The 11,817-nt window shown below is 40.9% G+C and overlaps 1 protein-coding gene across 1 annotated transcript; it reads left to right on the top strand.

Moving 5' to 3' along the window:
* The first annotated feature begins 645 nt into the window (after positions 1-645).
* Positions 646-10,640, top strand: LOC125890732 (golgin subfamily A member 6-like protein 22). Its single transcript, XM_049579514.1, has 2 exons — positions 646-1,947; positions 2,060-10,640. The coding sequence occupies exons 1-2, from the start codon at positions 762-764 to the stop codon at positions 4,648-4,650; spliced, it is 3,777 nt and encodes a 1,258-aa protein (XP_049435471.1). The 5' UTR covers positions 646-761; the 3' UTR covers positions 4,651-10,640.
* The last annotated feature ends 1,177 nt before the right edge of the window (positions 10,641-11,817 follow it).

Genomic DNA, 11,817 nt, shown 5'->3' with positions numbered 1-11,817 from the left:
TGTTATAAGTTACTAGAATAAACAGGCTGTTTAAACTATTCACACATGCACTACATTCAGGAGCATTTCCACCTTGTGCCTTTTACTCATACCATGGTAATGCTGAATAGATGCACTCCTGGTGAGTGCAGAAACAGATTTGATAATGTGATCAGTGCAAATAAATACTGACTGAGTTGTAACAAGTTGAGTTCAAGTGGATGATTTTATCTTTGCAGAGCAGACATCTTCCACGGCAAGGGCAAAAAACTATGTAACCAGGTGTAAGTACACAGAGATGATCATAACATTCTGCATATAAAGATCTTTGAGATTAATTTATAACTGATGGTTTTGTCTTGCAGGGTTAAAATCAAACACATCACACAGTTCCCCATCAGTTCAAAGTACAATCACACAAGGTAAGTTAATCATTTATACAGCATAAAATAATTAGAAGTATAAGCTTTTCAATAATGCATTAGACTATCTCACACATTATTGTATAAAAAATGAATTATGCTAACCTAATAAACTCCACTTAAACAAAACATTACCCCTTTAATTGTGACATTCGAAACAAAAATTTCAGACCCGTTTTTCAAGGATTCCAATATTATACAGAGATGAGAGACAGAGGTCCACGTACAGTGATTATATCTTTAGATTGTATTTATTTCAGTGAGTCTGTGAACGTCTGAATCAACATCCATGCTAAATGTGATCTTGTTCATTATTCTTCATCTTTATGTTATATTACAGCATCTACATTCAGAATTGTGATGTTGGGGAAGAGTTTGGACAAAAAGACAAAACTTGGTTATTTAATGCTCGAAGGTCAAGAATTTCAAGTCCTAAAACACTCCTCAAACAAGCATTGTGCTGCTGCCTGTGGAGAGTGGAACGGTAAACCATTAACAGTAGTGACAACTCCAGATTTTTTCAGTCTGTCTCGGGAGAAAATAAGAGAAGAGATGAGAAGATGCTTCAGTCTTTGTCATCCTGGACCAAATGTTCTGCTGCTGTTAGTGAACCCTTCTGAGTTCACCGAGAAGAACAGACAAACACTGAAGTTCATCCTGAGTCTGTTTGATCAAGACGCTTTGAAACACTCGATGGTCATCATGACACATGAGGTGATTGAAAGCCTCAATGTGAAACAGCTGCTCAAGGAATGTGGAGGAAAACAGTACAGCATGTTGGAGGAGGATCATAGATCACTGATGAAGAAGATTGAGAACATTGTGCATGAAAACAAAGAAGCCTTCCTCACCTTCACTGAAGAGCCCATCAGACCAAAGTCTGAACCCATCAGAGCAGCTTTAAAACTGGTCCTGTGTGGGAGGAGAGGAGCAGGGAAGACTTCAGCAGCCAAGGCCATTTTAGGTCACACAGAGCTTCATTCAGTCTCCAGCTCATCAGAGTGTGTTAAACATCAGGGAGAGGTGTGTGGACGTTGGGTTTCCCTGGTGGAGCTGCCTGCCTTGTATGGAAAACCTCAGGAGGCAGTGATGGAGGAATCATTCAGGTGTATCTCCCTCTGTGATCCTGAGGGCGTCCATGCCTTCATCCTGGTCCTACCTGTGCGTCCCCTCACTGATGAAGACAAGGGAGAGTTAGAGACCATCAGGAACACATTCAGCTCTCGAGTCAATGACTTCACCTTGATCCTGTTCACTGTGGAGTCAGATCCTACAGCTCCAGCTGTTGTTAACTTTATAAAGAAAAACAGAGACATCCAGGAGCTCTGTCAGAGCTGTGGAGGAAGATATGTTGTTCTCAACATCAAGGACCAGCAGCAGATCCCAGAGCTGTTGGATGCTGTGGTCAGTCAATCTAAACAGAAACCATCCTGCTATACAACAGAAACATTTGCACACGCACAAATGAAAAAGATCATACAACAAGAGAAACGTATCAAGAGGCAACAGATTGAGCTTGAGAAGCTGACGAAGGACAAGCTCACTTGTAAGTACTATGAATTAAAAAAAGTATCCTTAACCATGTTCTCCATTACAGTTCTTGAGCTTTTACTGTGGCAGCTGTGAATATTAAAGGTAACTCATGTTTGATGTTACAGGTGATGATGAGGAGCAGAGCCCAGAGTGTCTCAGGATTATGCTGATAGGGAAAACTGGCTGTGGAAAAAGTTCTTCAGGAAACACCATCCTAGGAAGAGACGAGTTTGAAGCTGAATCAAGCCAAACATCAGTCACCAAACGCTGTCAGAAAGCAGTGGGTGAGGTGGATGGTCGTCCTGTTGCTGTAGTTGACACTCCTGGTCTGTTTGACACAACTTTGTCCCATGAAGAGGTTAATGAGGAGATGGTGAAATGCATCAGTCTTCTGGCTCCAGGACCACATGTCTTCCTGTTGGTGTTACAAATCGGCAGATTTACACCAGAGGAGAAGGAGACAATAAAGCTCATCAAGAAAGGCTTTGGGAAGAATGCTGAACAGTTCACCTTCATTCTTTTCACCAGAGGAGATGAACTGGAACATGACAAGATATCTATTGGGGAGTACATTGAAAAAAAATGTGATGATTCCTTTAAGAAGCTGATTGCTGACTGTGGAGGAAGATACCATGTGTTCAATAACCATGATGAACACAACCACACACAAGTCAGTGAGCTGATGACCAAGATTGACACCATGGTGAAGACAAATGGAGGCAGCTGCTACACTAATGAGATGCTGCAAGAGGCCGAGGCAGCTATAAAGAAAGAAGTGCAGAGGATCCTGAAGGAGAAGGAAGAAGAGATGGAGAGAGAGAGGGAAGAGCTGAGAAGAAAACATGAGGAAGAAATGCAAGAGATGAAAAGAAGAATGGAAGAACAGAGAGCAGAAACTGAAAAGGAGAGAAAACTGAGAGAAAAACAACTCAAAGAAAAGGAGGAGAGGATCAACAAGGAATGTGAGAAGAGAGAGAAAGAACAGGAGATGAGAGAAGAAGAAGACAGGAAGAGAAAACAACAGGAAGAAATTCAACGACAGGAGTGGAAACAAAAAGTTGAAGCTTTGGAGCAAAAATTAAAGTTAGAGTCAGAATCAAAGGACAGAAAGCTGGAGGAGAGCAGAGAAGAGATGATGAAAGAACGAGAGAACTTGGAGAGAAAACAAAAAGAATGGTGGGAAAAACGAAAAAAAGATGAACAGAGACGACAGGAAGAACAAATAAGACTTCAAAAGCTTCAAAAAGAGTTTGAACAGGAAAAAGAAAAATATGAAAAGAGGAAAAATGAAGAGGACCGAAATAGAAGAGAACAAGTAGAGAAAGAGAGAAAAGACAAGGAGGAAAAGCAGAAAGCAGAAATTGAAAAGGAGAGAAAACAGAGACAAAAACTACTTCATGAAAAGGAGGAGAAGATAAAGAGGGAACATGAGGAGAGAAAGAAAGAACAGGAAATGAGAGAAGAAGAAGACAGGAAGAGAAAACAAGAGGAAGAAATTCAACGACAGGAGTGGAAACAAAAAGTTGAAGCTTTGGAGCAAAAAATAAGATCAGAGTCAGAATCAAAGGAAACTATTGACAGAAAGCTGGAAGAGAGCAGAGAAGAGATGAGGAAAGAACGAGACGACTGGGAGAGAAAACAAAAAGAATGGTGGGAGAAACGAGATCAAGAAAATGAACAGAGACAAAAGGAGGAGCAAATAAGACTGAAAAAGCTTCAAGAAAAATATGAACAAAGGGAAAAATGTTTGAAGAAAACAATGGAAGAGGAACGAATCAGAAGGGAACAAGAGGAAAAAGAGAGAAAAGACAAAGAGGTAAAACAGAGAGCAGAAACTGAAAAGGAGAGAAAACTCAAAGAAAAACTATTTGAAGAAAAGGAGGAGAAGATAAAGAAGGAGTATGAAGAGAGAAAGAAAGAACAGGAGATGAGAAAAGAAGAAGACAGGAGGAGAAAACAACAGGAAGAAATTCAACAACAGGAGTGGAAACAAAAAGTTGAAGCTTTGGAGCAAAAATTAAAGTTAGAGTTAGAATTAAAGGACAGAAAGCTGGAGGAGAGCAGAGAAGAGATGAGGAAAGAAAGAGAGAACTGGGAGAAAGAAAGAAAAGAATCGTGGGAGAAACGAATACAAGAAAATAAACGGAGACGACAGGAAGAACAAACAAGATTGAAAAAGCTTCGGGAACTAAACAATCAGGAGAGAGAAAAATACGAAAAGAAGAGAAATGAAGAGGACCGACTCAGAAGAGAACAAGAGGAAAAAGAGAGAAAAGACATGGAGGAGAACTATAAGAAGAAAATGGAGAATCTGATGAAGACACATGAAGAGGAGGCCAGAGAGAAAGCTGAAGAGTTCAATGAATTCAAAGAGAAATACAAGAAGGAATCTGCAGCTCAGAAACAAGAGCATGAGAAACAACTGAAAGACAAAGAGCAGCAGTATGACCTCTTAATGGCTCTTTCAGCTCACAGTGAAGAACAACTGAAGAAAAAACATCAAGGTGAAATTTGTGATTTGGTGAAATGTGTGACCAAAAGGAGAGAAAATCTGAAAAAAATCAAAGAATTACTGAAAAAACACGAAAAAGAAATGAAAAGAGTGAAAAATGAAGAGGAAAAGAAGGATCTGCAGAAAACACATGAAAGTCAAATAAGTGACTTGATACAGGAACTTGTGACACAGGTCGACCCATCACAGTGTCGCATTTTATGATTCATGTCACAACAGCAGAGCAGTTTCAGATGTACTTCATTAATTCTGGAATTATTTGGTTTCTGAACTGAAACTTTAAAGAAGCAGAGACTTCACTGTGATAATTTGCAGTGGACTACACTGTAATGTTTATCATGGTGACATACCGTAAAGTCCAAAACACACTGGCCGCGCCACATGACGGCAGCATCATTGTCGTGAGTCAAGTGCCACCCCCAACACACACAGCAAGTGTCACGCTGCGGGGCGTCAACTGGAATTCTATCGCACACTCCACTCTGTTAGGTGGCAGTAATGTGACTAACTGGTTGCCAACTGCCAATTATAACATTCAAATAAAACACAAGAAGCTTGTGCTCTAGAGAAAGGATCAACACTCAGTGAAAAACCTCCTAAGCCCTATGATAAGCTAATATGGCAAGGCTTAACTATACAGACCACTGAGCAGTGATAACTAGCATGTCTTTGGGGTCATTGGGTGGGAACCTCCTTTCACCAGTGTTTCGTCTAGTTGGTCCCACGACACCTCCAGGAGGCTAGACAGTGATCTCTGGCGTCCCAGAGACACTCCTCTAATGCCAGGTCTCACTGCTCCCCTCCCTGCACCAACCCAACAACCTCCTTTACCTTACTTACACATGGCTTTCTCAGCCCAAACAGCACTGCCACCTTCAACCAAACCCAGGCTCCGTACATGCGAGCTCCAGGTAGAAGCCGGGCTGATACTACCTTTCCTAGCACATTCACCATACTCTATTTCACACGCTACATAGCATAACTCCAATATAAGCTAAAGTTAAAGGAGCTAAATAAACTTACAGGATCAGCAAACGACGAGGAAGAAGACACAGGAAGAGAAAGAAAACACACAACGCCGGACGACCACAACCACGACCATGACAACCAGACAACAACGGTACCAATTAACAAACAATAGATGGCGCCCAAGTTCTGCTTCTCTTCTCTTCAACAGAGCTGCTACTACGGGAGCTGGGAAGTACAAAATAGGCTTTTCTCTGAAAAAGAAGCGCTTTTTCAAGGGCAGCGACACTGGAAAATAGGACAATAGACGCGCGTCAACATGCTGTCGGTGTGGGTTTGTAAATAGAGAATAATGGGGGCATCTGTTTTGACGGGTGTCATACGGCGCCGGTGTGTTTGGCCTTTAATACTTCTCATTGGCTGTCAGGTGTCAAAATCAGGAGCCTGTTGTGTTGTCACGATACTAAAATATCAAACTTGATACTCAATACTATTTTCAATACTATAGAAAAAAACCCAAAACAAAATTACAGCCATATATTGCTTTTTTTTATTTATGAAACATCACAAAAATAACAGCAACAACACAATCTTTAGGTCAGGGCTATTCAATTACAGATTACTGGGCCAGATTTTAAAACCAGATGATGTTGATGTGCCACATTTTTAGCAGCGAGCAACCCATCCACTTTCTTTTAGCATACATGTATGTATAGATAGATAGATAGATAGACAGATATATTTCATTTTTAGTTTGTCTTTAAGAGTTTGCTGTTGGCCCTGCGAGCGCGATGTGCTTGTGTAAACTTCAATAGTAAACCATAACAGTGGTGAATGAGAGACTGCTGACAGAGCAGATTAAAATATGGCTTTCTACATGCTGATCACATGTACTGATAAACACTGATGGGAATAACGGCGTTATGAAGAAATAGCGTTACCAACGGCGCTACTTTTTTCAGTAACGAGTAATCAAAAAAGTTACTGTCTCCCCCGTTATAACGGCATTACTGTTATCACAATAAAATGCGCCGATACTCGGCTTTACTTGAGTTCACTAAAGCAGCTTTCACCCAAACCAGCTCCTTCTCAGCGGACCTCTAAAGTTTCTTTTTCTTTGCTGAGGGCAGGTGAGGGGGAAGCATAAGTCATGATGATCGGCTTAGGGAGAGTAAAATGTCATCATAAACCAGTCAGAGGCAGAGTAGGGCGGGCATTCCCAAGCACACAAGCAGGGTTGCTGTGTGGGCTTGTTTTTTTTGTAAAGTCACTTACAAATATTGGTAGTCGCGGGTTGCTTATTTGGGCTTGTTCTCTAAACGTCGCCTTTCTCTCTATATATCGATCTAGTAAGTTATTTAAACGCATGATAGTATGTCGGACTGCAGGATGTTTCCACAGCTCCGCTCTCTCCTTCTCCACACACACAGGTGATGGTCAGTCAATTAATGGAGGTTCTTACACACACACACACACACACACACACACACACACCATATTCAATGTTGAGTTTCATTACATACAGTTCCATTAAGGGGGGTGTCCAAGCAATTTGACATATTTTAGCATTTTATAATCCGTGGTTTGCCCTCTCCAGGTTGGGGGAGAGTTACTGCCTCGAGGGAGTTCAAGTATCTCGTGGTTTTGTTCACGAGTGAAGGTAGAGTGGAGCATGAGATGGATCGGCGGGTCGGTGCAGCTTCTGCAGTCATGCAGGCGCTGCGCCGGTCCGTTGTGGTGAAGAGGGAGCTGAGCCCGAAAGCAAAACTTTTGATTTACTGGTCCATCTACGTCCCAGCCCTCACGTATGGTCATGAACTCTGGGTAGTGACTGAAAGAATGAGGTCACAGATACAAGCAGTGGAAATGAATTTCCTCCGTGGGGTGTCTGGGCTCAGCCTTAGAGATAGGGGGAGGAGCTTGGATATCTGGAGGGAGCTCGGAGTAGAGCTGCTGCTCCTTCAGGTCAAAGGGGTCAGTTGAGGTGGTTCAGGCATCTGAACAGGATCCTCCTGGGTGCCTTCCGCTGGAGGTGTTTCGGGCACGTCCCACTGGTAGGAGGCCCCAGGGCAGACCCAGAACACACTGGAGGGATTATATATGTCATCTGACCTGGGCAGGGATGTAACGATATGGAAAATTTGATATCTCGATTATAGTGACCAAATTATCACGGTAAACGATAATATCGCGATGTTTTTTCAAGCGCTGTAAAATGTCCAAAAAATAGATATATTGAAATAACTTCACTAAATCTTCTAACTTCCTTATCATACCAAAATGTTAACAGCCAAAATCTTATATTAAAATGAAACTTTGACATTAAAGGGGCAAGGGATTGGCACAGCAACAGAAAATTTTATTTTAAATGTAAACAAATTACAGGAACAAAGCTTATTTGTCTGGTGCATCTTAACAGTCAGCAAAATATGTAAACAATTTATATAGCACGAGAGGAAAAATATATATAAAAGAAAACAATGCAAGAGTAGAACAAAAAACATACAATATATAGAATAGATATCACAAATGTGCAGGAGAAACCAAAAAACCCTAATGACAATGGTCATCATTACACAGAATAATTCACACATAAGAATTGTGCATGTGAGTCAGAGGTGTCAGTGCCTGTATGAGAAAAGGAGTGCATGCTCTCAAGAAAGCGTAACTGGCCGTCTGTATCGATTCTAGCTCGACATACAATAACCATAATCACAGTGATTCAATCATAGTTGATCTCAATTAGCGTTACATTATGTCACGTCGGTTTATATTTTGTCGGCTCCGCTCAGTGTTTTCAGCTCCGTTTCATTTTGAAACACTTCACAACATAGCTGCTAATACGGCTATTAGCTACTCAGCTAGTATTAGCTCCTAAGCGTCTTAAACGAAAACGGAAAACCTAGTCGCTGTTTAGGAGGACAGATACAGCTCAAATGTCTCATATACATCGAGAGTTACACATTATGACAATCTCAGTAAAACCGAAGTCCCTCACACAATAACTGACATTTGCATAGCATAACTTGCATTGGCTGTAAAGCTGTGGATGACAGTCACGGAGATGAGCCAGCAGATTTGTAGTGTCGCTACCCTTCGCAGCAACTTTCTTTCTGCATGTTCTGCACACAGGACAGTTGTCCTCCCCCTCGGCATTCTTCAGAAACCCAAAGTACGCCCAGACTTCAGACTTTGTGCGTTTAGTTGGGGGGAAATGTCCTGCGTGCCGCTATCACCACCTTCCGCCATGTTTTCATTCTTTGTGTTTACACACAGCATGCATTCACGCAGCGCCTGCATCGCGAGACTTGAATGAGGCTGTTATTACATGTCCTGATGATCCACCACAATAATGCAATTAATTTAAACATAAACGGTAATTCTTACCGTGTAAAAATTAACCGAAATTTACCGTAATATCGGTAATTGTTACATCCCTAGACCTGGGAACGTCTCAGGGTCCTCCAGAAGGAGCTGGAAAGCGGGATAGGGATGTCTGGGGTGCTTTGCTCGGCCTGCTGCCCCCGTGACCCGGCCCTGGATAAGTGGATGGATGGATGGAGTATTTTATAAAAAAGTAAGGCTATAGTTACTTTTCCAGGTAATTAGTTACTTTTACAGTGCTGTAACTCAGTTAGTCACTCAGTTACTTTTGGGGGAAAGTAACTAGTAACTATAACTAATTACTTTTTTAAAGTAACGTTCCCAACACTGTTGATAAAGTATTGGCTTTTTACTGGCATAGGTTTTATTGCACTCTCATGGTAACAACCGTAGTTGTCGTCAAGCAGAGTAAGTTATATTCCCTTCGTCTGCACCGCTGCCTCTCTGCTGATGTCTGACGTCACTCTGTTGTGTGTATGTGTGTGTGTGTCTGTACTAAGTTTTAGTATCGAGTTAGTAACAGTAGAAAGCAGCATGGAGGCCAACAAAAATATCACTCTTAAGGCTCATTTATGCTCAACGTTAAAAACGGATCCGGATACGGATGGAGCCTTCTGTCCGTGCTCCGCGTTCATTTCATCCGTATTTCTGCACGTTTCCATAAAGCTTACGGATACGGGCTAAACGGAGCAGTACCACCGGGAACCGTGAGGGCAGTGTTGATGTCACTACCCGATACGTAGCTCTAGTGAGACACGAAGAAGAAATAACGATTCAATTTCTCTCATCGGCAGTACTAGAGAAAAGAATTCTCCGTCCTCCAGTCGCGATGTATTTAACGACCTCATCGACCACCGCCTCCTACAACGCTGCCCCTGTTCTTGTCTTTTATGCAAGAGGTACATTATCAATATCTCCTCCACAGTCGCCATGTTTGTTTTTGAGTTTGTTGTTGTCACAAACTTTAGACACTGGGCTGCCTCCTGGTGGATATATTGGTTAACATCTATGCCAACGTAAAGGGCACAAAGTATGTGGGCAGTGACGGTGACATCGTTTGAAACGGACGTATACATTTTTGTACATAAAGGGAGCATAATGAGCCCTTACATCTCACACTTATTCAGTCTCTCTTTTAAACTTGGTGCTGCCTTAATTTTAAACGATGATTTAGTGCTGCTTGGATGAAGACAGATGGTATGTGGTGGCAGCCTGTCACTGCATTGTGCTGGCAAAGGAGTGAAATTAGGGCATCTACCTGGGTGTCATGTTTCCATCACTGCCCATAGAAGTCAATTAGAGATGGACTTGATAAATACTCATGACTACTGCAGAGTCATTTGTCCCTGGAGTGAAAGCTGACTGTAACCTTTCCCTTTAAATGAAAAAGGCAGATATTAGTAGGTGTTAGGGTTTTTTTCTCCAGTGGGAAAGTTGCCGAAATGTCTGAATTGCATATGTCTATATGTGTAGCATTGTTTTCTTCTCCACTGTTTTGTTGAGAATTATTTACCTTTTTTGATGTTTTTATTTTCCTGTGTAATTCTCTAAAGATAATGGCCATTACAGATGATCTTTGTTTTCTTTTGAGTATGAGAAAAGAACATGATGTTTGTCAAATAAAATGTTCAGATGTTCTATGTGAATATAATTTCAAATGTTCATCAGATGAATGAACCTGATAAAAACTGAATGTTTTAATGTTTCTTTGTTTTGGTTCATGTCCAACAAGAATGGATACTTTCTGACTGATTGAATCGATTTAAGACATAATTCAGATGAATCTTTAATCATGTTCTGTACCTGATCCTTATTATTATTAAAGATTAAAGTGTTTTCTTGTAGTTCAGTGTGGACTGTTGTTAATGACGAAGCCAAACAAACTTTTGACTCTAATAAACTCATCTGTATTTATGTATGTCCTTAATCTTACCATAATCATGTTACTGGGGAAACTATCAAAGTATCCCAGTTACACTAAGTGTACTGACCAATGTTCAAGAAGAAATCCAAGACACATGAACTGAAACTTCTGTTTTAGCATTTGCTAAACATCAGGTTAGTCAAACTGTGCTTATTTAGATAGATAACAGCACCTGGTGGCGTCATGGGGAAACAGAAAGGGACAGCAACGAAAGTTAAGGCAGCAGAAGTCCAAGTGAGGGGGGTGGATGGGTCCAACAACCACCAGCTTATTCTTACCATGAATATTATTGGTAGGAGTTGTATTAGTAATATCACAATAACATGACACATCAAGTACAACAATTATAACTCAATTAATGTGTTTTTAATGTATTAAAAACAAGTGCTGTGCTCTGAATAAATAAAGTGTCTGCACTGTAAATTAGAAAACAGTTGTAGGACAGGTGATGTTTCTTTATGCAGAATTGATTTCTGGTCTAAAAGTCAGTTAAGAGGCTTCATCAAAGGGGTTTGGTGAGCGTGGGTCATTTTTGACACTAAGAACAGGAGGAGCATAAAGAAAATAGAGACATCAGTGGGGTTCAGTTGACATCATGAGTGTCTGTCAGTTAGTGTTAGTGAGGTTTAGTGTCGTCCACTGTTCTCTTTGCTCATACTGTTTTACATCACTGTCTTTGTTGTTGAGTTGACTGTTGTTGATCCAGAATCCTTCACACCTGTGATTCAGTGTAGTCATGTCTTGACATCCTTTGTTATTGACAAAAGAGTCTCACCATGAATCTGAGTATGTGAGCATCCTGTAAGTGAGATTAAGATTTAATATTTGAGTGATTTTGTTCAGTTCAGTCACTGACTTCACAGTTTGGTCACTTTTTGTCTATGCTAAGCAATCATATATCAGTTTAAATGTACTTTAGTATGTACACTTGTTTTATCAGGTATCACATAGTGATTGTTTCTGTGGTTTATATATCCTATAATAAGCACAGTGGGGGTTGTTAGCTGTGACTCAACACTACTGCTCAGCATCAATGACAGGTACACCTGTTGAACAGCTGATTTCAGGCACACTGGGTCAATGAAAAACTCCAGCTG

The sequence above is a fragment of the Epinephelus fuscoguttatus genome, linkage group LG6, assembly GCF_011397635.1.
Source record: "Epinephelus fuscoguttatus linkage group LG6, E.fuscoguttatus.final_Chr_v1".
Taxonomy (NCBI): Eukaryota; Metazoa; Chordata; class Actinopteri; order Perciformes; family Serranidae; genus Epinephelus; species Epinephelus fuscoguttatus.
The sequence above is the reverse complement of the archived record's forward strand: the minus strand, read 5'-3'. Positions and strand labels throughout refer to the sequence as shown.